The sequence below is a fragment of the Sus scrofa genome, chromosome 2 (assembly GCF_000003025.6).
Source record: "Sus scrofa isolate TJ Tabasco breed Duroc chromosome 2, Sscrofa11.1, whole genome shotgun sequence".
NCBI lineage: Eukaryota > Metazoa > Chordata > Mammalia > Artiodactyla > Suidae > Sus > Sus scrofa.
Genome location: NC_010444.4, coordinates 139,658,802 through 139,685,869, shown reverse-complemented (window position 1 = coordinate 139,685,869; position 27,068 = coordinate 139,658,802). Strand labels below are relative to the sequence as shown.

Here is a 27,068-nt window from a genome sequence, read left to right as displayed (position 1 = left end):
GTTGTTTGGAACCGTGGGTCCCCACAAGGTCCCTGGCGCAAGCCGGACTCCCCTGTAGGCTTAGGGAGGCTCCACGTCCATGGGTCGATGTGAAGCAGCACCTTCAGGGGAAGGGATGCCCTGGCCAGTCCTTGGGCCCCTTCCCGCCCCCAGCCTCAGGAACGGAGAGGCGTTCCTCGCTTCCTGCCAAGCCTGGATACTGTCTTCTCTGGACTGTGCTCCCAAATGGCACAATTTGAAGGACTCTACCAGTCGGTAGATTGGCTGTCTGAATGTTGGGGCAGTTGGCCGGTTTGGGGCCTGCTTGGGCATGTCTTCAAGTATAGTTTGAGAGAATGGAAGCAGGCGTGTAAGCAGCAGCATTTTGATCAACTTGGGGGTGTTGGATTAAGAAGGGGACCCTGCTACTTTGAATTCGTGCTGACCCATCCTGCTCGGAGATCATAATAAGTTTTCTTCAGCGAAGGGCTTATCATGCTTGGCATCCCAGGACTGGGGCGGAGGTGGGTTGTTAGTAGAAGGAGGTGTTGTAATGCCCTAGAAACCACTTGGGTTTTGGACGTGGGCATAATGGGTTCCACTCTGAGCTTGATGCTTACTGGCCGAATGACCTTGAGAACGTCACGGGTTTCTTTAAACTATGATTTCCTTATAGGTCAAATGGAAGTACTAAGAGTACCTCCCTTACAGAGCTGACATGAGGGTTAGAGATAATGGGCAAAAGTATCAAATACAGTGTTTGGCAGGTGCTCAGTAAATGGCAGCTGTCATCGCAGTTATCACAGTTCTTTATTTGAGGTTCTGTTGATGGTGGTGGCATTGATTTTGTCTTTGGTCACACTAAAATAAACCGTGGAGTTAACTGCATCTTTCCAGAAACAAAGCAGCATGGCAATGAAGGAACACACTTAAAAACTGTCTATTGTGGCTTTCACTTGTTCCTTCGCTTCCATGTGAGTTGCTCTTTTTGTCGGATCAGAGTTTGGAGTGTACGTACTTTCCACGTTACTGAAGTGTACCCTATTTGGTTCTCAGAAGTTATGTGTAACTTCAGAGTGATGTGATGCTTTTCAGAAAGTGTGTAACTCATGATCTTGACCCCTTGGTATATTTAAGTTTGCCCATCTAGTTTTGAGGCTTATAAATGAGTAGTGGGGTTTAATCTGCATTTTCTCTTTGGTTAAACCTATAGTTTTATTTCCCCTTAATTGCTCACACTTTGTGGAAGTTACATAGCTGGAAGCTTTTGACAATTAGATGCTTCTCATTTAAACACGAGCCTTGTAGTCTTTGAAGATTCTGTGATCTGTTACAGGAGATTTGATGATTTCTACTTCCTTTGTTTTTTTTTCTTTTCTTTTTTTTTTTCTTTTTAAGACCACACCTGAGGCATATGGAGGTTCCCGGGCTAGGGGTCCAGTTGGAGCTACAGCTGCCAGCCTACGCCACTGCCATGGCAGTGTGGGATCTGAGCCACACTGGCAACCTATACCGCAGCTTTTGACAATGGTGGACCCTTAACTCACTGAACGAGGCCAGGGATTGAACATGAATCCTCTTGGACACTATGTCAGGTTCTTAATTTGCTGAGCCGCAGTGGGAACTCCTTTACTCCCTTTGATTACATTGCATATGATGGGCGTAATCGCTTGCATGTACAGCAACAGCTCTTTCTTGCAATATTGCATGAAAAAATAACAGTGACATTTTTTAGTGTACTTGAAGTAAATCAAGGATCTTTAAGTTAAAAATCAAACTGCATTTAATGTTAACATTTTCAGCAAATTCAATTGTGCTGGCAATCACATAACCTGTAAGCAGCAAAATCTACACTTGAACAGCACTATCAGTTGTATGATGACTGGCTTCTCTGCCTGCAGCCCTCAGGTTTCTTTCAACATGTATTGGAAGGTGCAGGTGGGTTTCAAATCCATCCTAAAACTATGTATTTTAAATAGAGACAATATGTTATCTTACTGTTAATACTGATTTTTTTTGGTCTTTTTTTTTTTTTTTGGCCGGGGGAGCTGCACCTGTGGCATATGGAAATTCCCAGGCTAGGGGTCAATTTGGAGCTGCAGCTGTTAGCCGGTGCCACAGCCACAGCAACACCAGATCCGAGCTGCGTCTTTGACCTACATGGCAGCTCACAGCAACACCTAATCCTTAACCCACTGAGCGAGGCCAGGGATCGAGCCTGCATCCTCATGGATTCTAGTCAGGTTTGTTACTGCTGAGCCACAAAGGGAACTCCTGTTAATGCTGATTTTAAGTGTTTGTGGATGGGTCCAGGTAAGCTTGCTTGTTGGAAGTTTGAAAGTATAGGTTCTGCGGCCAGTATAACTCAATTCGAATCCTGGCTCCATTGCTTTAATAAGCTGAGTGACCTTTGGCAAATTGTTTATTTTCCACCAGAATGTATGCAGTATAGTCAGAGATTTTGACTGTCTTATGGTTAGTGCTAGAGTGGTATCAGGTTCAGACACTAAAAAATATTTGCTGAATGGAAAAATAAAAGAACCTAAGTCTCAGTTTTCTCATCTGTAAAAGAGGGTTATTGATAGTGAAGTGTCTATCTTACAGAGTTCTAAGCATGAAATGAGATGATACATAGGATTATTGCTGCTGTCATTATTATTACTACTACTGGTCATACTATTACTGCTGCTACTACTACTACTACTAGTAACCCTTAACTGGGGCCTTTCTCAAGGGGAAGCTCTTCCCAGAGCCCATATTGGTCTGGATGGTTGGCTTGGCCTGCAGCTCTGTGCCCTGTGGGAGCTGAAGGTGGTAGTGGTCTCTTGGTCCCCGGCACGTCAGCACCCCCACCGCCATCTGGGCCTCTCCTGGGGCTGAGATGTCACTCTTCCTCCAGCAGCCCTTGCTTTTACCCGTTCCTTGTCTCCCCCACTATTGCTCAAGCTCCTCGAAGGCTGTGCGGGTACCTTAGCCATCCTTGTGGCACGTGCAGTCCTGACACAGACCCCGGGAGGCCGTGGGAGGTGCTCGGCAGACTTTCCCGAGGGAGTAGAGACTGGGGCAGGACTCTGTGCTGAGCCAGCTGAGGTTATGGGGATCATGTTAACATTTTTTCCAGAGGACAAGGACACATGTGGGAACTAGAGGTTGGAAGGAGGCGTGGATCTTTGCCATTTTCTCTCCTGCTTTTCCTCATTGTAGTTTTGGTTTTAAAATTCCTGTAATTTGAGAGAGGATAAGTGGATATGGCTGGAGTCACAAAATCACTAGTTCTTTGGGTAGGACCTTCCTCCCCTCTCCCTTCGAGCCCTGCTCGATAGAGAAGCAAGCCCCCCCATCACCTGATTCTCCCTGTGAGCAGCCAGCCTGTTTGTGTGTGCCCTTGGAGACACACAGTTCAGCCCTCACCATGGGCAGCCTCACTGACCCAAGGGCAGGGTCAGCAGCCTTCCAGGATGAACACAGTGTAGGGAGAAGAGCTACGACCCCTGAGGTCTAGTGTGGTTTTGCTAATGAATTGCTGGTTTCTGGACTTTTCTGAATCTTAGCTTTTTTAGCTGCTAAATAATGTTTCTACTTCATGAATTCCATGCCTTCGTATGAAACACTACTGAGGCTTTGCAGAGTGAGAACTAATGGGGAAGTGGCCCGCATTTTAGACATTGGTCAGGAAGAAATTGGTTGAGTCTCTTCAGAAAAATTAGATTAGTGTCAAGTATGTGTTAAAATGAGAACTGAAGTTTAGTTTCTCTCTGCGTGCTGACATGTTTATGTTCTGTTGTCTCCTAAAACTGTGATCAGGAGCCAAATTCTGATCACTTATCTCCTGGAAGGGACTGGACCTTGTCTCCTGGGATCACTGGTGTTGCATGCCATCCTGTCTGAATTCCTGGCTTCTCCCACCAGCACCAGCCGTGGGTGTGGGGTGCAGACAGGAGCTCTGTGGCTGGTGGGCTGGGCTCGAGTGCTTGCAACTGAGGCTTTATTCAGTGTCTAAGCAAGTTCATCCTATGCCTAGGCTGAGCTCTTGGCAGCCCTACCTCACTCTGAGGTCAGCATTAGAGTTGCCAGATTCTCAGCCTGCAAACGATGATGTGGCCTGGGCCCTGCATCAGCGTTGCTTTTTACTGTTCTCCTGAGAGGGCAGCTAGTGAGCACCTGTGAGTGAATATATCGCCACTTTGCAGCCCCGAATCTGTCTCACGGTGACTATTTCATGCATCATTAAAAACAGTGATGTTTTTACTGAAGTAAACTCAGAGACATGAACAAGTAAAAAGTACATGGCTTAGCTTCTTACAAAGCGTAACACCCGCCAGGCCAGCATCCAGATCAAGAAACAGAACTCCAGACCTTCCTTCCAGTACTATCCCCCCTCCGAGAAGCCAAACTACCATTTTGACTTCTCATAATCCGTTCTACCATTTTGTGAATTTTTAAATTTTTTTATGGCTGCACCTGTGGCATATGGAAGTTCTTGGGCCTGGGATCGAACCTGCGCCTCCGCATCAACCTGAGCTGCTGCAGTCAGCTTCTTCCTGCCATAGTGGGAACTCCTGTGAACTTTAGATACATGTAATGCTGGTGCGTGCAGGCTCTTGTGCCCAACTTCTTTTGTCTGGGCTACTGTTTTGCACATCATTTCTAATTTATACAGCTCCCAAGGCCATTTTGCAGAGGAGGAAACTGAGTAGTAGCCGGCTCTGTAATTTGAAGCTGATCATGTCAGCTGCCCAGGCCCCTGCTCTGCATTCGTGCCCTCCCACCCCGACGGGGAGAAGAGGCGAGTGACGCTTAGTCTTTACCGTTCGAGAGCTTGCAGGCTGGCGGCAGACGGACCGAATACATGCACCCAGAGTACGTGGCTGAGAAAAGTAGTTGCCTGTAATCAAAGTTCAAGGAAAGGACCCTGGAGGAGTTTATGCCAGACTGTGGGGGTGGGAAAGGCCTCATCAGAAAGGCACTGTCTGAACGAAAACTTGGAGAATGAGGGTAGGATTTTTGGAAGTCGATTCAGGTTGAAGGAACTGTAGGAATACAGACATGGAAGATTGGAATAACTTACGTACTGAGGGGAAAATAACCTGTGTGATGAGAATCAAGGGTCTCTGTGGGAGGGAGAATTGGAAGATAAGCCTGGAATGGAGTGGGGCGTCTCTGGAGCACGTTAGCAAGTGAGGGCTATTTTCCTGAAGTCAGCATTTACCCAGCTCTGGCTGTAAAACCATGATGTTGTGAGACATGTATGGGTTTTAGGTTAAGAAAAAACCTTCTCAGGTGAGCTGCATTTAGGAGACCATGGAGAAGCAGAGGAAGCAGGCTGAGAAACCGCAGGACTTGTCCGAGCTTTGACGGTAGTGAGCTTTGTGAATCCCTGTGGGGACTTGGGGCTTGCGTGATGTCTTCCTCAGGCTTCTTGGGTCCTGGAACCTCTTGACTGCAGGGAGGCTCCTGCTTCTAGGATTCTGAGGAACACATTACAGAGAATACCTTGGAGGCCAGCTTTCTTTGGTTATCCCAAATCTTCTTTGATTAGTAGGTCTGATGATTTTCCCTCTGCAGTTCTTTTCATTCGTGATCTGTAATTTTTGATCGTGAGACCCTCTTCAGAGGGTGGTATGTCCATGGGAGCCTGGGTTGCCCTGGCTGTGAAAGTGCCCCTCTAGGGCGAGTTTACTGGTTTGGAATAGTTTTTATTTTTTTTTTTTTAATTTTTTTATTTTTTTGTCTTTTTGCCTTTTCTAGGGCCACTTCCTGTGGCATATGGAGGTTCCCAGGCTAGGGGTCGAATCGGAGCTGTTGCTGCCGGCCTACGCCAGAGCCACAGCAACATGGGATCCGAGCTGCATCTGCCACTCACACCACAGCTCACGGCAACGCCGGATCCTTAACCCACTGAGCAAGGCCAGGGATCGAACCCGCAACCTCATGGTTCCTAGTTGGATTCGTTAACCACTGAGCCATGATGGGAACTCCAGTTTTTATATTTTTGTGTTGAGTATCCTTTGATCACCTTGAGAATATCAGTTCAACCCCCATATCTGTAAGTGGCATGAGCCTTGGGTTTTGATTTCTTAAAGATGACATTTTTCCTCCCCAGGCCCTGGGAGACGGTCACAGTTCATGAAGTCCTGATTTTGCAAGAGGGACAACACTGTACGAGGAGCCTGTGGCCTAGACCCTCAACCTCGTGGGACACTGGTCTCCCGGCTTCTTGGCCTTTTGGTTAAGATCAAGTGTGGTGGGACTCTGGTCCTGAATCCTTAAAGCCCATGTCAGAATTCTATGGGCCTGTGAGCCATTTTGGTTTCCGCTTTCATTGTGCTCCAAGATTAGAATCCCTGGTTATTTGAAGCACTCAGACATTTACCTCTTGCTTTTGAGTATGACTCAAATCTATTTTTTGGTAATACGTCAATGTCCACATGTTTGGAGCTATAAGGGAAGATCCTTCTGAGTCAGCTCGGTCTGCCATGTTAGCTGGATGGTGTTCTCCACCCCTGTGTTGTGTTGAGTCACTTCTGCGAGTTGTGCCACTGAAGTAGTCTCTCAGCTGGGGGCTCTTTCCGTCAAACTCTTGTGCTTCAGTCCTTTGCCTTACCCTTGGCGGAATCATGGTGAAAGAAGGCAGAAGTAGAAAGCTGAAGAACAATTTGCCTGGCAGAAGGCAGAAGGAGAAAGCTGAAGAGCAATTTCCCAGCAAGTCAATGTTACGGTTTTAGGTTTGTCGTCATTTTCGTTTACATGAAGTCAGATATCTGGCATTGTGCTGTTGCAGGAAGAGATCCATGTACCCCTCACTCCTGCTTTGATTAATTTATTCATTCTCTCAAGAAATATTTATCGAGTGCTTTCTATGTGGCGATTGTGGGTTAGTCAGGGTTAACAGATGAACACAAGATCCCTGCCCCGTGTGGGTCACTCCCCTACTCTCTGCCTCCCTTTCCCTTTCTGCGAGCGCCTTGAGCTTACGTGGCTTTTGTGGGTCCGAAATGAAGCAACTACAAGGAAGAGCCTTTTAAGAGCCATTTAAAACCTTAAAATGGTGATGATGGTGATGGTATCATCAGAGATGAGGGCAACCAGACGAGGTTTTCTCTAGTCTGGGGACCTTCAGACCAGTGGTGTGCCGGGCAGGGTTTAATGACTGGCTCTCCAAAAGGAGTTTCTAAGAGCCCTGATGTGTTTGCTAATTTCCATGGTGTAAGTATTTCCACCAGGACTGTTTTCAGACTAGCTGGCTATTGCCGCTAACCGCTGAGTTGGGAAGAAGCACAGATGATGATGAGCTCCAGCTCCAGCCACCACATGCTGTGGGTGACGGTGAGGCGGGAGGATGGGTGCTGTAATTCTTGTGAAGGTTTGGTTTGCGAAGTGACGGAAATCTGACAGGACCAGTCTTATGTCTGGAAATGCTGTGTTGTCTTTTTTCTTTCCAAATAATCTGATTGTACTAAATTTTAGAAAATTTTTTGTTGAACTATAGTTGATGTGGGAGTTCCCGCTGTGGCTCAGTGGGTTAAGGACCTGGTGTTGCCGCAGGCTGCAGTGGCTCAGATCCAGTGTTTCGAGGTCGCGTGGCTGTGGCATAGGCCGGCAGCTGCAGCTCCCATTCAACCCCTAGCCCAGGAACTTCTATGTGCTGCAGCTGTGGCCATAAAAAGAAAAGAAATGTAGTTGATGTATAATCTTATGCTTGCTCCAGGCATCAACACAGTGATTCAACATTTAAATACGTTATGCGATGGTCACCATGACGAGACTAGTAACCCTCAGTCCCCAGACAGAGTTATTGCGGTGTTATTGACTGTTCCTCATACAGTATATTTACATCCCCATGACTTACTTACTCTATAACCAGAAGTTTATACCGTGATGTACTTATTCTATAACCAGAAGTTTATACCGTGACTACTTACTCTATAACCAGAAGTTTATACCGTGACGTACTTATTCTATAACCAGAAGTTTATACCGTGACTTACTTATTCTATAACCAGAAGTTTATACCGTGACTTACTTATTCTATAACCAGAAGTTTATACCGTGACGTACTTATTCTATAACCAGAAGTTTATACCGTGACTTATTCTATAACCAGAAGTTTATACCTCTTCATTTCCTTCACCTGTTTCACCCATTGCCTCCCTCTTCCCCTCTGGAAACCATCTGTTTATTCTCTTTATCTGTGTGTCTGTTTTTATTTTGACTTGTTTGTTCATTTGTTTCATTTTTTAAGATTCCACATATTGAGATGACACGGTATTTGTCTTTCTCTGACTCATTTCACTAAGCATAGCACCCTTTAGATCCATTCATGTTCTTTGTTACAAATGGCAAGACTTCACTCTTTCTCTATGGCCGAGTAATATTTCTCTGTGTGTGTGTGTGTTTGTGTGTGTGAGACATTAGAAGTGCTGTCCTCTTCACTCTCTAGGTAGCATGTTTCAGCTGTATTTTTATTTCAATTTTACATGGCAAAATTATCAAAGGTAGTTCATAAGGATTCACTTTCAAGAGAGTTATGGAGAAAATTTCTGATTTTTTTCCAAATTTATCTCTACCAGTTACAAGTGAGATTCCATATGTTGTATGAATTTTTTTCTGTCTTTTGTCTTTTCAGGGCTGCACCTACAGCATATGGAAGTTCCCAGGCTAGGGGTTGAATCAGAGCTACAGCTGCCAGGCTACATCACAGCCACAGCAATGCAGAATCTGAGCTGCATCTGTGACCTACACCTAGCTCACAGCAACACCGGATCCTTAACCCACTGAGCGAGGCCAGGGATTGAACCCTCGTCCTCATGGATCCTAGTTGGGTTCGTTAACCACTGAGCCACAATGGTAACTCCTTGTTGTATGAAATTTAAAGAGAAATTGTTTTTGATTTTTTTCCACATCTGAACTACCCTACTTGAAATGTTCTGAAGGATGCCTGCCTAAAGAGGAGCTGCGCAATGATTATATAATTACTGGAGAAAAAACCACGTATAGTCTTTACTAACATACTCTCACGCCAGCACACATACGAGAAGGAAGATAGCGAAGTTGCTAGTTACTAGAGTATCGTTTAAAGCAACTGACTTTTGGAATCTGAAAATAAAACAAACATAGCAAAACAGAAGTAGACTCACAGATACCGAGAACACACTCGTGGTTACCAGAAGGGAGAGGAGTGGGGAGAGGAGTGAATAGGTGAAGGGGATTAAGAGGCACAAACTTAAAATAAATATAAATAAAATAAGTGTCGGGGGATATAAAATAAATGTTAGGAGGATATGTTGTGCAGCATAGGTAATAGAGTCAATATTTATAACTCGGTATGGAGTATAATCTATACACATAGTGAATCGCTTGTGTTGTGTACCTAAAAGTAATGTAATTTTGTAAGTCAACTGTCCTTCGATAGCAATGAATGCATGGACGAATGAAGGAATGAAGAAAGAAAGCGCCATCCTCTAGATTAAAATTGTGGCGTGGAATTTGCAAATGCTATTGGCTCAGTCTCTGGGAAGGAAAAACGTACTGCGGCGGCGGGGCGGGGGCAGGTGATGTCCTAGGAGGGATGGAGGGGGCAGTTAGGATTCTGGCTATCCCAGCTCAACCGCCTGCCCAGGCTTTTCAGCTAATTGTGCCTCGAGATGCAATATTGCATACTGTCAACCTTGAGATTTTGAAAAGAGAGGTGAGTTCACATCTCAGATCCACTGCTCCTGGCAGAGTGATCTTGGATCAGTTGCTAACCCTCATCCGTCAAATGGGAGTAGTGCCGCCTCCCTCACAGAGGTTTGGCTGGATTAAATGAGATTCATGTATGTAAAGTGCCTAGCACTGTGCCTGTGTTATTGCTGAAGTTAATCCTCCCTCGAATCTTGAGTACAGATCTGTCTGTGCAAGAGCCTAGGTTTTCTTTCCCCTGATGTTCTCAAAAATGGCTTATTTTCCCTCTCTTGTTGTGCTGAGAATTACCCTGAACTGAACTGTTTTCCTTGCCATGTCACCGCCGTAACTATTTTAACCTGATTCCCCCTCTTGATTCTCTGAACACATTTTGAAAGCAGGGTGAGTGCCCCAGGCTCTCCCCCCGGCCGCCTTTCCTCAGTGTGCAGTAGTCTGGCTTGGCTGCCTCTGTAACTAGGGGGTGGCACGGAAGGACTGGGTTCATGTGGTGTTCTCTGGCCCAGGCTCACGCTTATGTTGGAGGTGTGAGCTGAGGACCATGAAATCCGATTTTCTCCCTCTCCTTTCCACATGGCAGCCTGTAGCACTCGAGAAATTGGTTCTGGAACATGAGCAGTGAGGAAATGATACTGTTTTTTTGTCTAAAAGTGAAACCCTAAGTGTGCCTTGCGGGCAGCTGATTATTTCATCATGGGGCCCATGATAAGAATTTTCATCCAAGTACACATCACTCTATCCCATGATCGAAGCCACAGGGTCTCTGCTCAGATTTTATAGACCAGGGGTTGACACAGTTTTCCCTTAAAGGGCCAAATAGTAAATACTGTAGGTTTTGTGGGCCACGGAATCTCAATTCAATTCTTTTTTTTTTTTTTTTGTCTTTTGCTTTTTCTTGGGCCGCTTCCATGGCATATGGAGGTTCCCAGGCTAGGGGTCTAATCGGAGCTGTAGCCACCAGCCTACACCAGAGCCACAGCAACGCAGGATCTGAGCCGCATCTGCAACCTACACCGCAGCTCACGGCAACGCCTGATCATTAACCCACTGAGCAAGGACAGGAAACCCGCAACCCCATAGTTCCTAGTCGGATTCGTTAACCACTGCACCATGATGGGAACTCCCTCAACTCTGCTTTTGTAATACAAAAGGAGTCATAGATGATTTGGCTGTGTTCCAGTAAAATTTTATTTTCAGAAACAGGTGCATGTGGCCTGTAGGCCGAGGTTTGCCAGCTGAATAGCCTCTGAGAGTTCTGGGTAAGAGCCTGAGCACTGGCGATGGCTTTGTGTGGACCCCCGCCCCCGCCCTGCTGATTTCTGGCTCGGGACTGGGACGAGTCACTCTGTAAGGGGCAAGAGTGTCTGCTTTCTGGCTCTCAGGAGCATCCTGGGTGACAGTGTCTCTGGAGATGTGGTGCTGGGCCTGGCATGGGGGAGCCCCAGCTGCTACTGCTGCTACTTGTTGCCCCTTTTTCTTGGCCAGTCCTTTGATGCCGGGGGCCGTTAGGCATGATTTTAGGCACAGAGGCTGCTTGGAAGTTTATTTGCTTATTCTCTAAACATGAAGTCTAAGTGAAAAAAATAGGCGGCCTTCTCTTGCTGCTGAGAAGGTCACCGTTGCTGCTCAGTGCTGTGGCTTTCACAGCTGAGCAGGTAAACAGTGCAGCTGAGCAGAACCCGTTGAACAAGTCAAGCCAAAAATAAAGATAAGGTTAAATATCGACTTCATTAGGCTCAGCCTGCTTTGCAGCTTTTATAACAAAGACGAAGCTGGTCGAGTGGGAAAGGCGTGATTAGTAAATCCCACCTCCTCAAGGCCTTGCAGTTCATTCTTCAGGAAAGCTTTCTCAGCCAGCCAACTGCTCTGTGCCTGGCATTGTGCTTGGTGGCAGGAGGTGCAGACACACAGCTGGTACACTTCTCACCCCGCGAGAGTTATAGTCCAATAAAGGGAGCAGAAGGAAGTGTGGGTAACCACAGTGCAAGGCAGAACAGAGCCGTGGCTGCCCAGCTCGCCGAGCACAGCCGGACTTCTCCAGCATCCTTTGGTCTGTGGCCTGGCTCTGCCATCTCCCACACCCCCAAGATTCCAGCCTTCACTTCCCCAGTCCTGGCCTCCACTCCAGCCTGCTTACATGCTTATTCTGAGCTCATTTGTCCATTCATTTATTAAAACATAATTGAGTGTGTATTGGATACCCGCAAATAAGACCAGGCAACTGTTCTCATGCGTCTGAAGGACTAATTGAAGAAACACACAATTATTCACAAAATAATGCTTTGAGGGTAAGAGCTACAGCTCTATGAAAGTTAATAATTTTAGAAAATGGATTACACAAGGAGGGTTGTCTTTGCGCTTACTTGTATATAGGTTATTTCATACAGAAAAGGGAGCAAACCACACACACATATTGCACCTTCCCTTCTGTCCCATTCATTTCTCCTCTCATCCGTTTGCTCTCTGATGGATTCCTTTCTGATTGAAGTGTGCCCAGCCCGACTTAAGCATATGTTTAGGAAATAGGACCAAAGCATCATTAACAATATCAGTACACACAAAAATATAAGAAAAATTGGAGGCCTTTACCCACCCTGGCAGATAGAGTTTTCATTTCAGCTTGTGAATTTTGAAATTATAAATTTCGTTCTAGGATTTAGCTTTTCCCTTAGGATTTCTTTTGTTCTCTCCTCCACTTTCTATCGTGAAAAATATCAAACCGATAGTGTGTTTGAAGGAATGTGCACTCCTACCCCTTTACCTGGATCCGCCATCCGTTACCAAGGTTTGGCTTCCCTTGCCTTCTCTCTTGTTCTCTCTACGTATTTAATCTTTTATTTTGCTGAGCCATTTGACAGTAAATTGCAGATGTCATGACGCTTCACCCTTAAATATTTGAGCTTGTACCTGCTAAGAACAAGGAAATTCTCTTGTCTAAGCCATAAAATCATTACTGCACCAAAGAAATATAACCCTGATCCAGGAATGTTATCTAATATATAGTCAGCATTTGAGCTTCCTAACAGTCTCAGAAAAGCCTTTTAGGGCTGCTTCTTTTTAATTCATGATTCAAACAAGGATCATGCCTCACATTTAGTTCTCATGTCTCTAAATCCCCTTAATCTAGAATTGTCTCCCAGCCTTTTTTTCTTTTCAGTTTAACTTTTTGGTGTCTTTCCTAATGCTAACAGTTTTAAAGAAGCCAGGACACCTGTGTTGTAGAGTGTTCCAAACATGGACTTGTCTGATTATTTCCTTGCTGTAAGATTCAGATGGAACATTCTAAGAAGAATACTGCATTGGAGATGCTATTTCCCTCTCCCTAAACCACCTTAGGAATGTCATGCGAATTTGTCCTATTTATTGGGGGTGCTAACTTTGACCACTTGTTAGAGGTGGTATCTGTCAGATCTCCCCATTTGAGGCTCCCACCCTCCCCATGTAATTGATAAGTAATCTGCCAGGTGACAGCTGAGAACCAGTGACTGTCTTGTTCCCCAACAGCTGTTTACCCAGTGCTTTCAGCATCTGTGCATGATTTTTCCCGAATCATTTATTACATTGGTGGTTGCGAAATGTTTTTCTAATTCTCTTATTAGCTGGCATTCTCTGTCAAGAGAAGCCCTTCCCACACTTTTGAAAGTATCCTTATGGACTATGGATTCATTTTTTATTCTTTGGGTCGTGATTCATAACTATCCTTTTCTTTAAAAAGATAAAGTTTAACTTAAAACTAAGAATAGTTTAAGTTGAGATATGATCTACACACAGTGAAATGTATAAATGTTAAGTGTAAAATTTGATTAGTTTTGACAAATGTATGTGCCTCTGTAACTCCTGCCCTGTCAAGATACAGAACGTATCTGTTACCAGAAAAAATTTCCTTTGGCCCCTCCCAAGTAACACTGATCTGGTTTCTTCATTATTCTCTTTGATGTTTAAATTGTCCCAAATGTTGGCAATGAAAAAGCTCCATCTAGCTTGCTCTGTATGTGTCCTTCATCTTTGAGCACTTTCTTGCATTCTGCCAGAAGGAAGTGTTTTGCTATTAGTTGTTGTTAGTGTTTTTGTTGGTTTTGTTTTCTTTTGGCCACACGGTCATGCCGAAGTTCCTGGGCCAGGATTGAACCCAAACCACAACAGTAACCCGAGCCACAGATGTGACAATGGCAAGTCCTTAACTGCTAGGCCACCAGGGAGCTGCTGTGATTGCTTTTTAACAGCTGAAAATATCCCATGGTATTGATACAAGTTTAATAATTTCTCCACTAGTGGACTTCAGATCCTTTCTCATCCTGTTATAAAACTGCTGCAGCAGACATCTTGGAACACATTGTCCTGCGTCTCTGTTGTGAATATTTTTGTAGAATAGAACTCTAGAAGTGGTATTTCCAGGTCAGAGAGTATGACCATTTAAATTTTTGATTGATATTGCCAAGTTCTTTCCTCCCCTCTTCAAAAGCCATGTTAGTGAAGTTTCCATGAACAGTGGTGGTTTCCTTGCATCCTTAGCAGCTTTGTATTTTATGTGTCTATGTATATAGTGGTGCAGACTTTGAATTTGAACTTTACCTTGAGTAAGGCGAATATCCAAACTATAGATTCTCCTTTTTGGTTCCAAGCCCCGTTTTGATTTGTATGGAAATGAAATCTCTCCTCAAAGGAGAGGTTCAACCAAAGGAGAAATATTTGCCATTCTCTGTCATTCAGTGTCACATTTGCCATTACAGCCAGCTTTTGCAGAGGATGTCTTTATTGTTTTTCTTCTGCATTCAATAAACTTAGCGAAATAGATAAGGAGATGGTGTGGGGGGGGATGACTTTGCCCCGGGCTTCTGGTCCTCCTGGGCAGTCTTTATGAAATTTGGTTCAGAGTTACTGCTCTGTATTTCTACCCTGGAGTAATAACTGTTGGAATGGATTTTTATTTTGTGATGAACCTCGTTGACTCTGTGTTTGGGGCAGGAGGTTTATCATAGTATACGTGTGTGTGTGTGTGTGAGTGTGTGAGTGTGTGTGAGAGAGAGAGAAGATGAATTCACTCTGATGCCAGCTAGTAAAGAAAGAGTTTGTGTTTTTGTTTTATTTTAAATTTTGGACCTTAGGTTAAAGACCTGTGTTGATGACTTGTAACTTTTTCTTCTTTCAGGTTGAAGAAGTTGTCTGAAAGCTGTTTCTTCACTCAAATTACCTGTGTTGATTTTCCTTACAGGTATTTGAAGCTGTGATTTCATGGATCAATTATGAGAAAGAAACCCGTTTAGAGCACATGGCAAAGCTGATGGAACACGTCCGTCTCCCTCTCTTACCGAGAGATTACCTGGTGCAGGTGAGTGCTGGGTGAAGGACCAAGCACCTCCCTGCTCGCCCGGGGCCTCAAGGAGCAGCATGGGAAACCCGGGTTGTGTGGCGTGGTGAGGAGTTTTATGGGCTTTTTGTATGGCGTGAGGGCCCCAGCCCACCGGGTTAAGTGTGAGGTGTGGTGGTATAGGTTTCAGAGCACAGATTTGAGAATGTGACACAGGTTTAGTCCCTCCTCTCCTCTTCTTAGCTTTGAGTTTTCACCTCTTCAGGCCTCAGTTTCGTCTTCCACAGCAGGGAAATCATAACAGAGCCCAGCAGGGTTGTGGTGGGGACCGAGGGAGTTGTAAGTGTGCGGCTCAGGGGTTCAGCGTGGAGCTGGGCGTCACACGCAGGCCGTCGAAGCCAGCTGCTTTTGTTATAGAGGACCACAGCAAGAAGGGTCCTTTCCACCAGGTTTCTCTGTCCCCTGTTTACCTCATGTTAGGCGACTTGGAGCCCAATTCAGGACTGTTAAAAACCAGCCCCTCCCAGGTGTCTGTCATCTACGTCCTGCCAAACATGGCACCACCTATTTTCTCCTTCCATCCTCATCACAGTCCCACGAGCAGAGGGTAGAACCTCCTTTCTTCACATGTGGGCCTTGAGGCTGATGGAGGTTGGATTTATCTGTGTTACTAGCTAGCAGGTGGCAGAGTTGGGATTCAAATTCAAGTCTGTCTGGCTCCAGAGCACCATCTTCCCTGATATGACTCTGGGTCCATCATATGACTCACTTTGTCCCATAAATGGCATTACATGTTTTCCAAGCAGACAGAGGATGAAACTTAACCAACACCAAGGCAGTAGACCAGCCCTCACCTGTCCTGGAGAAGCCTCTGGGAGAAACGGCAGGTCTGAAGCAAAGGGCAAACCTCAGTCCTCACACCTGGTGCAAATAGCCCCTGTCCCTACAGGATTGTTTGGGGATAGAATGACGTAATCCATGTAAGGCCTGCAACCCAGCGCGGAGTGCTATTAGCGCTGTCTTCACAACCACTGCTCTTGGTAGTAGCGGGAGGCAGGATCTTCAGCACTTGTAAGGTCTCCGCTTGTGACGCTGTTGACCACAGGCCTGGGGGGTCGGTGGAATGTTCTCTGACCCTCAGCCCTCTTCCCAGGAGCTGGACATGGACTCAGGAGCCGTTGCATGGGCCCTACCTTTAATACTGTGGTCGGTACCACCGCCACCTGGTGGCTGCATAGCCTTCCTGTAGAAAAGGCCCTTCAGTGGAGGGACCAAGCCACCTGGACTCCCATTGTTGGAGCCAAGCCTGCCACTGCCCTGCGTGGGGCCTGACCGCAGGTAGAGGTGGATGCCTGGCCTCTAGCACAGTCCTGCTCCTACAGGGAGGCAGGCGGCCTGTGGACTCGGCTGCCGGGGAAAGCTAAATGGGGCCTTAGAGACCCCTACTCGCAACCTCCATCAGGTGCCCACAACTGACCCTTCATGAAGACTTTGGGAAACAGTTCCGGGGTTATCAGGGCAAGGCCCGGTTTAGATCTGGGGGAGGGGCTGCAGGTGACGGGCATGAGAGCTGCTGAGGGGGACATTTTTTTTTTTAAAGGGGTCTTTTCGGAACTTTTCAGAAGATGTTTTATTAACACTTGTTCAACCCTTAAACTTCAAGCTATATAACCCCTGGGTACGGCTGGTGGTGGAGAAGGAGAAATGGAGAGCTTTGGGCGGACTTGACCAACGTTGCTGCCTGGGGGAGGTGGCTTTTTGGTTGTTTTTGGTTTTATAACTAATATTTATTAGACTTCTATTAAATATTTGAAAATACTGTGCCAAATGTATAACATGCTATATATATCTTGTTTAAAAAATGTATTATTGTGATAAAGTATATATAACATAAACCTGGTCATTTTAACTCTTTTAAGTGTACCATTCAGCGGCATTAATTGCGTTCACTGTGCTGTACAACCATCACCATATCCATTCCTAAAACTTGTTCATCGCCCTAAATTGAAGCTCTGTCCCCATGAAGTACTAACTCGGGGGAGCTTTTCATTCAAAGCTCAATGAGTTCTTTGGGAGAAGCAGCTATTTGTGCATTTCTCCTTCCTCCTAAGCTTTTAAAGATCCTCTTCTCCCCTTTTATATTTTTTTTTAACTGGCCCTAAACATTTATGATTTGTTCCAACTTGCCTCAGTTCTCAGTGGGATGGGAAAAAAAACCCCAAACCTAGGAAAAACAGAATGTCTCTGGGGATCGTCTCTGGGGATGGAGGTGCCTAGAGACAGAGGAGGTGCTGTCTCCCTCATTCTTTTCCTGCCAGTGCTGTCCAGCAGGTGAGGGCCCCAGCCGCATTATCATTCCTAGCTCAGGTGGGGACTTAGGAGAGGCTCGGCCTGGCCTGTGCCTGACAGCTTGAGGGCTGACATAATGGAGGTGGGGAGGCCCTGCTCATTTTCTTTTCTTTTTGTCTTTTTGCCTTTTCTTGAGCCGCTCCCGTGGCATAGGGAGATTCCCAGGCTAGGGGCCAGAGCCACAGCAACGCGGGATCCGAGAACCGCGTCTGGACCTACACCACAGCTCATGGCAATGCTGGATCCTTAACCCACGGAGCAAGGCCAGGGATCGAACTCACAACCTCATGGTTCCTAGTCGGATTCGTTAACCACTGCGCCACGATGGGAACTCCAGGCCCTGCTCATTTTCTGACTGGACCTGAGGGCCCCAGGGTTAGAACCTTTGTCTTGTTGATCATTTTCTTCCCAGGAACCAGCAGTGAGCTACCCAAACAGGAGACGTTCAACCCCTGCCAGCTGCGGAAGGCAGCTGACCTTTGCCAGCAGCTCCCAAACACTCCAGTAGGGAAAGCATGAAGTAGCCTCCGAAGACCACCCCCCACGGACAGGCCGCAGAGCAATGTGACCTGTGCCCAAGGGCCGCGATTTGAGAGTCAGAGGGCCAGTGTGCCTCCCCCTTCGCTTTGCTCATGAAATATTTAGGCTTACCCTTGCTGAGCACCTGCTCGAGTCCTTCGCTCTAGAACAGACGTAATGATGCTGTGGTCCCAGCTTAGATGAGTCCAAGCGGAGGTCAGTAGGTGGGACTTTTGTGCAGGACATTCTTTCTGCTCTGCTGCCAGGGCTCCGTTAGAGAGCTCGGCACCGGCCACTTCTCCCTGAGGCTTGTGCTGTGAGAAAACAGATGTGGATTCTCGTTGACGCTCACCTTATTGTACCCAGTTCCTTCAAGTTTGGCCAGTTGGTCTCACGTCTTCCTTTTCCTCTCCCTCTGACCTATCTGACCGTGGCCTTAAACATTATAATATGTTCAAACCACGAGGTGTGTGGGAGGAAGCTTTTGGGACAACCAGTTGTCTTTGTTTTGCAAAATCTCATTTAAGCCTGTAAACAAACAAAACCTGTAATGGGAGACTTTAATATGCCCATTTTACAGATGAGGAAACTGAGAAGCATGGGAGTTAAATGGTAGAGCTGGATTTGTATCCCTGTCGGCTTGATGCCAGAGCTTATTCACTTATTCCAGTGCGCTCTTGAGATGCAGGAGGTGGGCACTAAGCCGTCACTCTGTGGACCCTTGTCTTGGGGTCCAAGACGATGCGGTGTGGGAGCGTGGGAATGAGCAGCCTGGGGAGACGGCTTGGGAAACGGGGCCGAGCTCTGCTCCGGGATCACCTATGGGTTATTACCTCTAGACAGTTGAAGAAGAAGCTTTGATAAAGAATAACAACACCTGTAAGGACTTCCTCATCGAGGCCATGAAATACCATCTGCTCCCTCTGGATCAGAGGCTCTTGATTAAAAACCCAAGGACCAAGCCTAGGACTCCAGTCAGCCTGCCCAAGGTAAGCCCTCGCCCAGGCACAGCCAAGAGCTGGGACTGTGACCTGGGAAATGGCCTTCCACTCCCATTTCCAAGTCTCTCCTGCCCCGGGCTGCCCTGCATCTTGGTTGTATTTACCGCCTAGGACGTGGAGTCTGCTGGTTCCCCCTGAATCTGCTGGTGCCTCTCTCTCTTCCGGGGTCTTCCTTTGCTAAGAGTTTCAAGGTAACCTTCAGTGTCACCAGGGAGGTTTGAGAATAACTCAGAATAACTCTTGACTTAGTGGTGGCCACAGCAGTCCTCTTTCTTGACTGTTCATTGAGTCAGAACAGCCTGGGTCTGGTTTCTCCCCTCACTCCAGAACCGTAAAGCACAGTTAGGGCTGCCAGAGGAGAGAAGCGACCTTAAGGAGCCCAACAGGTAATGAAGGGCGAGAAGGGAGTCGGAAGGAAGAGAACGTGGGAGGGGGTGGCTGGCGGAGGGAAGGGTGAGCGCAGGAGGGGATGCCATGATTTGAGGGTCTGTGCTGGGTGCTGGCTGCTCTGGTTCCCTGCAAGTGCCCCCCTCCCCGGTCCTTGGGTCCCTCTCCTGCAGAATGAAGGATGCTGCACTAGATGACCTCTGAAGGCCTTCCTGACTTGGCATTCGAGTCATCTTTCCAGGATCCTAACATGAAGTCTGGGGGAAGGTTCCCGCCGACCCAGGAGGAAGAGTGGAGGAGGGAGGGAGTCGTGGTGGCTCACAGCACGAGGAGGCAGCACCCGGGCACGTGTAAGGCCCTGGCCTTGTCTTGCTCCTTCCCTTACTGCCTGCCTGCTGCTTTCAGGAAGGGTTTCGAGGGGCTGGAGAAGTATGTTGCTTAAGACCAGATACTTGTATTCTCCAGGGTTTGCTGCTCCTTCTCTCTGCTCTAGTCTGTGACCCCAGATCATGGAGAATATAGTGGTTGTGATGTGAACGAAGGTTACAGATGTCCCAGATAATATAAGCCGCTGACGCTTATTGAGTACTTGTTATGGCCAAGCAGTGAGCTCAAGTATTACATGGAAGGAAGAGGTAGTTACCCTAGTGCTGCAGGGAGGAGACTGAGGCTCAGAGATGAAGGGACGTGCCCAAAGTCAGCACAGTCACTGTGGTGGCACCAGGGTTTGAACTGAGTTTTTCTCCCTCTGCAGACCTGTTCTCTGAACCCTACCATCCTGCATCTAGCTCCACCTCTATGGACCTGAGAGTTGTAGGTACCTCTCGTCCGGTGCCAGCTGGGAGGGGCCACCTTAGTCGGACGGGCCATTTGCCTTATTGCATGTTGGTGTTTTGTTTTGTTAGAATATTGCATCAAGTTGTCTTTATAGTTTTCAAAATGAAAATAACTTAGCTTTCTTTGATTATGGAAATATGTGCTCACTGTAGACTATTTTAAAAGGATACTGCAATGTTGAAATAAGGTAAAAATCACCTGAAATCCCTCCAACAGGGACAGTCACTGCTATCGCTTTGGTGAATTTTCTTCCAGACATTTCTTTGTGCACTTATTCACAAATAGATCAAAATGTACACTTTTAGATAAATGGAATCTTGCTACACAGATTGAAGTCTTTTTTTTTTTTAATCTCCTACTCAGCCAGATGCTACAGACTACTTTCAATGTTATCAGTATGGGTAAAGCCAGCATTTAAATGTAATAGGTGAATGATGTTTAATTATTCTTATGTACCATTATTTATTTCACTGTCCTCTGTTGATGGGCCTTGCAATAAATTCCTTTTTTAAAATATCTGAATATTTCTGTGTCAAATACCCTGTAAAAGATGGCATCTTGTTTTGGTTTGCATTTCTTTAATTGTGAGTAAGATTAATCTTGTTCCATAGTATTATTGGCATTTAAATTTTGGGGGGAGAATTCTCTGTTTATGTCTTTTGCTTGTTTTTCTAATAGACTATGTGTTTTTTTCTAATTGAAGAATAGCTGATTGACAGTGTTGTCTTAGATTCAGGTATACAGCAGAGTGATTAGATATATGTATTTTATATTCTTTTCAGTTGTAGGTTGTTACAAGATACTGAATATAGGTCTCTGTGCTCTATACAGTAGGTCTCTGTTGTTGATCTGTTTGTTATATAGTTGTGTGTATCTGTTAATTCCAAACTCCTCATCTATCCTCCCTTCTCTTTCTCCTTTGGTAGCCCTGTTTGTATTCTAGGTCTGTAAGTCCTTCTCTTTTGTAAATAAGATCATTTGTATTACTTTTTAGATTCCGCATATAAGTGATATCATATGAGATTTGTCTTTCTCTGTCTGACTTACTTTACTCAGCATGATAATCTCTAGCTTGATCCATGTTGCTGGAAATGGCATTGTTTCATTGTTTCTTACGGCCGAGGAACATCCACTGTATACATAGACACATCTTCTTAATCCATCCATTTGCCATGGACATTTAAGTTGCTTCCATGTCTGGGCTATTGTAAATAGTGCTGCTGTGAACATTTGGGTGCATGTATCTTTTTGAATTAGAGTTTTCATCTTTCCTGGATGTATGCCTGGGAGTGGAATCGTATGGTAACTCTATTTTCCGTTTTTAAATGGACCTACATTGGATTTTTTTTTTTTTATTTTGGTTCTTAAGTATCTTTTTAAAGAGTTTAGGCCTATGTATGTAGTTCAGATTTTTTTTTCTTAGTTTACAGTTTGTCCCTAAATTTGTTTATTATAACTTTTTTTAAATCCTGAAGAACAGTAAGTAGTCAAATGGATCTGTCTTTTGCTTTATAGCTTAGAAATGTTTGTCCTACTCTGAGATTGAAAAAAGAAATATTCCATGTTTTCTTCAAGTATTTTTATGTTTTACATTGTGTCTTTGGTGAACTTAGTGTTTATTTTGGCATAAGGAATAAGGGTGGGAATCCAGCTTCATTTGTATTGCAAAGCATGAGCCAGTTACCTCAGAGCTGTTACTAAACAATCTCCCTCTCTCCCATGGATTTGAATATTGCCTTCATTATGACCTAAATTTATACCAGCTTTGTGTCAGAACATTGATTTTAAGGTGCACTGTTGTTTTGTTTGGAGGTGGTTTTTTACAGCCTAGGTTTTCCTCTTTGGAGAGTGAGGTTCTCTATGTGATGTCAGGTTAACGGCGTCTTTTCCTGGGGAGTGTATTCTGGAGCCAAGGAAAAATGGTGCGGAGCTGGAGACCAGTGACCTCTCCTCTTCTAGACGCCACATCTAGCTTTGACCACATACACACACACAAAGACAGTTTGGAAAACCAAAGAGCCAGTTTGTGTCGGAGCCTGGACTGAGCGTGCTGAGACCCTCCCTCCCATACACACACACACCCTGCACCTCTTCCCAGATATGGAGCCTCTTCTGTAGCTGAGAAGCATCTACTCCTTGTTTCCGGAGGCCAGAGTTGTCCCTCTGTCACCTCTACTCCTTAGGAAACATTTTCAGAATGAAAATGTTTAGGTTTCTGGGCACATAGAGTTCTGCAGGCAACTAGAACCATGATATCCTTGGAGGCTGCTGAAGGAATTTTTAAGAATCAGTGTTTCTCTTTGCCTGATTATTCCCCCAGATTTAATCTTTGGATGATTGGAGGTTATGTTGTCCTGCCTGCTTCTCCAGCTCTGTTCCTGTCACCATGGTTTGGGCACTTAAATTAACAAGGGGACCCCTCACTCTCGGTTTGAGAGTGGGGTGTGCTCAGGGAGCGGTCCCTTTGGGGATTGTAGATTGCACATTACCTCATTAAATCGGGACAGTCACTGGCGAGTGCCGGTCATAGCCCTCCCTAACTGAGTTCACTCGGAGAGGTTAAGTGACTTGCCCCATTACACAGCCAGTAGGTGCAGAGCTGGGTTTGAACAGGCTGTGTTCCACTCCATTGTCTGTCCCCTCCCTCCCTCCTTCTTCTTTCTCATCATATTATCTTTTAATTAAAGCCCTGTAGTATCCCATTCATCTCATTAAGAGATGCATTTCTAATACATTCACTTCTTTTTTAAAAAAAAAATTAAAACTATATTTTTAGAGCCATTTTGGCTCACAGCAAAATTGAGGGGAAGGTACAGAGATTTCCCATTTCTATCTTCACACATGCATAGCTTCCCTGATTATCAATATCCCTTTCCTTTAAATTCAGATTTATTGAGGTGTAATAATTTATTCACAGTAAAATTTGTTCTTTTTAGGGATGCAGTTTGATGAGTTGTGGGTGACAAATGCATATAATCATATAAAACACTGTCGTAGTAAAAATGTAGAGTATTTTAACCCCCCTTCAAAGTTCCCTTGAGCTGCTTTGTTGTCAAGCCCCTTCTCCCACCCTCACAGCTACTGATTTGATTTCTGTTCTTACAGTCTTCTCTTTCCTAGAATGTCATGTAAATGTAATCACGCCATTTGTAGCTTTTGGAGCATGCCTTCTTTCTCTTAGTATCATGCTTTTGAGATTCACCCATAGTGTTGCATGTTTCAAGAGTTCGTTCCTTTTTGTTGCTAAGGAATACTCCGTTGTATGGATGTGCTGCAAATTGTTTATCCATTCGCCAGTTGATGGACAATTCAGTGTCCGGTTTTTGGCTATTACAAATAAAGCTGCTTTGAACAGTAACTTACAGATCTTTGCGTGGACAGATATTTTAATTTCTTTTGCATAAATACTTTAAATTCTCTTGGGAGGAGAATTGTTGGGCTGAATGGTAAGTATATGTTTACTTTGTAAGAAATTGCTAAACTGTTTTGCAAGATGACTGTGCCATCATGCATCCCCAGTAACAATGTATGAGAGTTCCAGTGCCTCCACTGCCTCACCTCCACTTGTGTTATATGTTTTTTTAAAACTTTGGCCGTTCTGGTAGGTCTGTGGTAGTGTCTCGCTGTGGTTTTAATATGCATTTCTCTAGCATTTAATGATGTTGGGCATCTTTCCATGTTTATATGCCATTTGTATGTCTTCTTTGGTGAAGTCTTGGTTAAACTCTTTCCTCATCTAAAAAATTGGGTTATTTTCTAATTATTGAGTTGTAAGTATTCTTTATAGGTCTGGTCAACTCATGGTCTGTGCTTCTGACCTTGACCCAGTACTAACCCCACAATGATGATGAATGATGAGAGTAGCAAGTCTCAGTTGCTTAGCATGTACCACACCGGGTGCCGAGCGCTGGGCTGAGTGATTTACATTTATCATCTCGTAGGATTTTCAGAATTGTCATCATCCCCATTTTACGTGTGAGGAGGTTGGATCTTGGGTTATCTAATGTAATTTCTGTATTATAGAGTACCCTAACCTTGCTGGCTTAACCCAACAAACATTTGTTATCTCATAGGTCCTGCGGTCAGGGATCCTGGAGAGGCTTAGCTGGGTGGTCCTGGTCTGGGCCTCTTGTGAAGCTGTAGCTGAACTTGGGACTGCAGTCATCCCCCAGGCTCATTTGGGAGGAGCTGTGACTCTGAGCTCAGTCTCCTGGTTGCTTGTGGGCACCTGTTCCCCACCCTGTGGGCCTCCCTATAAGCTGCTCGGGTGTCTTCATGACATGGCAGCTGGCTTTCCCCAGAGTGAGTGATCTATGGTGAAAGAATGAGCGAGCACGCCGTGACAGAAGTTGTCATCTTTCAACAGCCTTCTCTTAAAGTAGTGTCCCATCACACCTGCTGTATTTTTTTTTGCTAGATGCAAGTCAGCAAGTTTAGCCCACACTCAAGGGAGGAGGTGATGATTAAGTTCCGTGTCTTGAGTGGAGGAGTATCAGAGAATTTGTGATGTGTCCCTAAGCACAGCTAGCAATAGCTGAGCTGGGATTTAAGCCCAGGGTGACTGACTCCAGACCCTGCCCCCACATTTCACAAAAGCATTTCAGCTGAGTACTGGATAGAAAGAAACCTGACTCTGCCCTCTGGGGGTTTTTAAGAAGACCCTCTGAGAAAGTACAATAGAAATCTATGTGTCCAAATAAGTGAGGAAGAGAAGTTAGGAGACAGTGGGGCTGCTTGGAGGAGCCACCACAGAAATTCCCGGGGCCAGCTAGTCTGGTCTTTCGTGAATTGCGTCCAAGTTGGCTTTCTGACAGAGGTGACTTTGAGAAACAAGTGGAGAGAGATGTGCATGTCCTCAGCAATTCTCAGCCGTGAACCTCGTTGCTGGCCAGGCCCCCTCTCTGAACGAAATAGGACTCTGCCTTGAGATAGCTGCTGAGGCTAATAAGGGTGTCTTTCCTGAGCCACACATGCACTAATGATACTGACACATTCAAGCTGGGACAGCGAATAGCATCATCTGGGCTCCCACACATCCATCGCCCAGCACTCTCCCTGTGGCGGGGTTGCCATGGACAACCAGGGGCTGTCTCCCACGTTACTCAGCGCCACAGATGGTAGCAGGGAAAGGAGGTTCCAGGAAGATGCAAATGAACCCTTCGGAGATGTACTGAACCTGGCACTTGTCACTGTCGTATCAATGCAGTTGACATCTCTATTCAACTTTTTAAAATGACACCAAAGATCCATTTGGGCTGGAGGTGGGTGGCTTCCTCCTGAGTTGGGCTGTCATGCTTTCAGAAGACAGTGTTGGAAACAGGGCTGTTGACATGGTGGCTGGGGTGACTTTTCACCTGGGCCAGGCCCAGAGGTGGCCCTTCCCCTCCCCCATTTGGTCCTTTCAATGGACCCAGGCCACACCCTAGAAAAGACCCTGGGGTCTTGTAAAACCCCATCCTTATCCCTGGAATTATGGGTACTCACTCTCCCCATTCACAGATTACATGCGTTCTTTCCTGCTCCTGGTTGGGAATCTGTGTTTTTTTTAGCAACTACCTTAAACAAGTCTTCTGCCTCGACCTCGTCATGCTCCTTCGGATGAATTTTTGGTGTTAGCCCTGCGGCCCCACGCACCAGGGTAAGAGAGACTCTCGCTTCCTGCCCTGGCCCGAGGGACCGACTGGCTGGGCCTGCCTTCTGCCCGGCTCACCGGTCATGGAAGAGAGTTTGGATACACGCTCTGCTCTTGCCTGATGAATGAAGGGTGCAGAGCCCGAGTGGTTCCTCTCACCTGAGTGCAGAGCCTGATGAGTTCCAGTTAGGGTCCTGAAATGCCAGGAGGCATGAAAGCGCTGCGCAGTTCACTTGCTGCTGTTCCCCTGGCTAGTCGGTTACCTAAAAGCTCTCGGACTCAGACTGGTTGTCGTATTGTCAGGGGGGGCCCCATATGGCTTGGCTTTCACAGTCACACTGGTGGAGTCAGACTCATCCTCGTGAAAGAAATAGCATCACATATGTATTTGAAAACTGTCTTGTTATGCTGAGGGTGCAGCTTCCTTCCTAAGGAATCAGGCAGTCTTTCCATGGCCTCGCCAGTGTCCCTGAAGTAAATGGCCATTTGACTTTGCAAAGCGAGAGTCTTTTTCTTGGAAGCTGTCAGTCAGATGGCCGTGCCCCTTACCGTGGCGTCTGGTTCCCCAGTGTTCTCTCACCAGGACGTCTGCAGCCTTCAACCCAGGACGACTGAGCCTTGGAGTCAGGACCCCAGGGTGCCCTGCAGGACTCCGACGTACACTGCTGATCTGGAGTGTGTGATTCACTTAGGTTTGGTCCAGTACATTTGTTAGCCTGGAACCAGGTCTTTGGTTGTGATTCCCCTGACCCCTGGTAGTTCTTACTCAGGGTTACCTTGAAAGATAAATGTTAAAAAGAGTGATCATTCACTAAGCTGACATCTATTGAATTTCTATTAAAGCAATTTCTGTTCAAGACCTTACGCATTTTTAGTGATTTGGCGTCTAGGATGTCGGGGAGAGAAAGAAAGAAATAGGACTCTTGAACTCTTTGAGCCTGAGATTTTCGAGAAATATAAAATTCGGGCTCACAAGAAAGAACGGGGCAAGTCTCTTCTTGCCCCGCCATACTGTGGTTTTCTTCAGTAGCTAGAGGTTTACAGTTTCAGGGATATAAGACATGTAGACATGGGGGAATACTCCTTTTTGTCTTAACTGGTTGCTAAGATTAGGTATCTATGGAAACAAGCATCCATTAGTAGGCAGGATAGGAAATGTATGCTTTTTACGCTGCACGATTACACAGTGATGAGTGTAGCGTAAGATGGCTTTTGCAAGACCTGCCACAGAATTGGATTTCTTTTGCCGCGGAGAGAAGCAGAAAATACGCCTACTCCTCCCCCTGCCGTGAGCCTACCTCCGCACTTTCAGAAACCAGTGGTCCTACCCCCACAAAGACCTCATAATTGCTCTTCCCAGATCATTGTACAAGTT

At 45.8% G+C, this 27,068-nt stretch overlaps 1 protein-coding gene and 1 non-coding gene across 17 annotated transcripts in view; both read left to right on the top strand.

The window, feature by feature from the left end:
- KLHL3 (kelch like family member 3) overlaps window positions 1-27,068 on the top strand; it is a 257,212-nt gene that overhangs the window by 204,210 nt on the left and 25,934 nt on the right. For all 16 annotated transcript variants that reach the window (XM_021084794.1, XM_013995148.2, XM_021084795.1 and 13 more), the window contains 2 exons: window positions 14,873-14,989; window positions 18,676-18,825. In XM_021084794.1, coding sequence (XP_020940453.1) covers window positions 14,873-14,989; window positions 18,676-18,825 — 267 coding nt within the window. The remainder of the gene's footprint in view (window positions 1-14,872; window positions 14,990-18,675; window positions 18,826-27,068) is intronic.
- MIR874 (microRNA 874) lies at window positions 25,669-25,752 on the top strand. Its single transcript, NR_128443.1, has one exon. It is a non-coding gene; the product is annotated as a microRNA 874 (primary transcript).